We start from the raw sequence: 1,194 nt of genomic DNA on the forward strand, positions 1-1,194 counted from the left end.
AAAAAATGCCGGAAAGGTCACATAATAATGAGCTCTTACAGCAAACACACTCTTCCCTTCCCCCTTCCTTCTATCTCACAATAAAATCATCTCCTTCAATTTGCCGTGATCGTCGCGACCAGGAGCCAGGTGATTATCCTAATTAATGTCTATCTAATTAAATTACTGTCAGCGGTTAACCAATGGCAGAAGCCGTTTCATCCTCTCCACAAGCAGCAAGATCAAAAGTGAGTCTTTCCTGATTGCTGCATAGTGTCAATTGGCCAATCTCTTCTCCCAGGGAAGGGGAGAGAGAGGAGGAAAAAAAAAAAAAAAAAAAAAAATCAAACGTTTGGGAAGCATTTGGTGGATGAAGTGCTTTCCGTCTAGTGAGGGTCCCAGGATGTCTAGCTTCTGCTACTGAGGAGCCCTTTCAGATCCAGGGACTGAAGGGTTATTACTGTGGTGCTAGAGCTATGCAGCTGGAGCATTGTCTTTCTCCCTCTATCATGCTCTCCAAGAAATTTCTCAATGTGAGCAGCAGTTACCCACATGCAGGCGGATCTGAGCTTGCCTTGCATGATCATCCCATTATCTCGACCACTGACAACCTGGAGAGAAGTTCACCTTTGAAAAAAATTACCAGGGGGATGACGAATCAGTCAGATACAGACAATTTTCCTGACTCCAAGGACACACCAGGGGACGTCCAGAGAAATAAACTCTCTCCCGTCTTGGACGGGGTCTCTGAGCTTCGTCACAGTTTCGATGGATCTGCTGCAGATCGTTATCTGCTCTCTCAGTCCAGCCAGCCCCAGTCTGCTGCCTCTGCTCCTAGTACCATGTTCCCTTACCCCAGCCAGCATGGACCTGCTCACCCAGCCTTCTCCATCGCCAGCCCCAGCCGCTACATGGCTCACCATCCTGTGATCACCAACGGAGCTTACAACAGCCTCCTCTCCAACTCTTCTCCGCAAGGCTACCCCACGGCGGGCTACCCTTACCCCCAGCAGTATGGCCATTCCTACCAAGGGGCACCTTTCTACCAGTTCTCCTCCACCCAGCCGGGGCTAGTTCCCGGCAAGGCTCAGGTCTACCTGTGCAACAGGCCACTCTGGCTGAAATTCCACCGGCACCAGACGGAGATGATAATCACGAAGCAGGGCAGGTAAGCCACCGCGCGGACCCTCGCCGGGGCCGGGGGAGCCGCCCGGA

At 51.6% G+C, this 1,194-nt stretch overlaps 1 protein-coding gene across 1 annotated transcript in view; it reads left to right on the forward strand.

Annotated features, from left to right (window-relative positions):
• The first annotated feature begins 455 nt into the window (after positions 1-455).
• Positions 456-1,194, forward strand: part of TBR1 (T-box brain transcription factor 1) — a 46,998-nt gene continuing 46,259 nt past the window's right edge. Inside the window, exon 1 of the mRNA XM_009640706.2 lies at positions 456-1,147. Coding sequence (XP_009639001.1) covers positions 456-1,147 — 692 coding nt within the window. The remainder of the gene's footprint in view (positions 1,148-1,194) is intronic.

Source organism: Egretta garzetta, unplaced genomic scaffold (assembly GCF_000687185.1).
Source record: "Egretta garzetta isolate BGI_Z169 unplaced genomic scaffold, ASM68718v1 scaffold16, whole genome shotgun sequence".
NCBI classification, from domain to species: Eukaryota; Metazoa; Chordata; class Aves; order Pelecaniformes; family Ardeidae; genus Egretta; species Egretta garzetta.